Here is a 1,423-nt window from a genome sequence, read left to right as displayed (position 1 = left end):
TCAGTCCTGGTCAGGACGGACAACACCACAGCCAAGGCCCATGTCAACCGTCAAGGGGGAACCAGATCCAGGTCCCTGATGAGCGAAGCTTGATCCCTTCTAACGTGGGCAGAGGCCAACCTCCTAACTCTGGAGGCCGAGCACCTTCAAGGATCCCTAAACTCAAAAGCCGACTGGCTGAGCAGAATGGACATCGACCAGGGAGAGTGGAGTCTCCACCCTCAGACCTTCCAGATCATCACGGACAGACTCGGCCAACCCATACTGGACCTGTTCGCCTCCCCCGCCAATGCCAAGACTCCCAGGTTCCTCTCAAGATTCCGGACAGAAGGGGCCGAAGGAATGGACGCCCTCAACTGCCACTGGCCTCCGGGCCTCCTCTACGCCTTCCCGCCAACTCCGCTGCTCACGAAGCTCCTAGTCAGGATACGCAGGACCAACGCACAGGTTATCCTCGTGGCTCCAGCGTGGCCGCGGCGACCCTGGTTCTCAGAGATTCTCACCATGGCAACTCAAGGGTTCGCCCTTCCACTCAGGCCGGATCTCCTCGCACAAGGACAGATCCATCACCCAGACCCAGCCTGGCTACGGCTTCACGCATGGAAATTGAACGCTTCATGCTGAACGGATACGGCTACTCCCCGGAAGTGGTTGACTCCATTCTCGCTTCGAGACGCCAATCTACAAATAGAATCTACGAGTACACCTTCAGGACATTCAGGAGGTGGTGCAAGGTCAAGAACAAGGACTTCATCAAGATCTCTGTCCCGACACTACTCCAGTTCTTGCAGGATGGCTTCCTCCAGGGCCTGCGACCCAACACCATCAAGAGACAAGTGGCAGCCATCACCTCCATTTTGCCCCATGACGACGCAGCCAGGATATCCCGACACCCCCATATCCGCAGGCTACTCAAGGGGGTTGCCAACAAGGCGCCCCCAACCAAACATCGATTCCCGTCCTGGGACCTGCATAAAGTCCTCAAGGCCTTGACCATCCCGCCTTTCGAGCCACTGAGGGAGGTACCCCTCAAGTTCCTGACCCTCAAGACACTGTTACTGACGGCACTCACATCAGCAAGGCGCGTGTCCGAAATTGGTGCCCTATCCGTCCGCAAAGAACTGTGCATCATCAGGCCGGACTCTATTCTCCTCAGACCTGACCCAACCTTTATCCCTAAAGTCAATTCGGTCTTCCACACCTCCCAGGATATAGTCCTCCCGTCCTTCTGCCCCCGTCCCAGGGAAGACCTTGAAAAGTGCTGGCATACCCTCGATGTTCGCAGAGCCATAAAAATATACCTCAAGAGAACAGCCACCTTCAGGAGATCGGAGTCACTATTTGTATCCTTCCGACCTAACTCCAAGGGCAAAAAAGTGTCACGCCCTACCTTAGCAAGGTGGATCAAACAGTGTATCGTCCA

General features: G+C 55.9%; 1 protein-coding gene across 1 annotated transcript; it reads left to right on the top strand.

Moving 5' to 3' along the window:
* Positions 1-12: 12 nt before the first annotated feature.
* Positions 13-1,418, top strand: LOC121918716 (the record flags this gene model as incomplete). Its single annotated transcript, XM_042444726.1, has 1 exon — positions 13-1,418. A coding segment is annotated over exon 1 (819 nt), but the record flags the coding sequence as incomplete, so codon positions are not given.
* Between the last annotated feature and the right edge of the window lie 5 nt (positions 1,419-1,423).

The sequence above is a fragment of the Sceloporus undulatus genome, unplaced genomic scaffold (assembly GCF_019175285.1).
Source record: "Sceloporus undulatus isolate JIND9_A2432 ecotype Alabama unplaced genomic scaffold, SceUnd_v1.1 scaffold_27007, whole genome shotgun sequence".
NCBI lineage: Eukaryota > Metazoa > Chordata > Lepidosauria > Squamata > Phrynosomatidae > Sceloporus > Sceloporus undulatus.
This window is presented reverse-complemented; position numbering and strand designations above follow the sequence as displayed.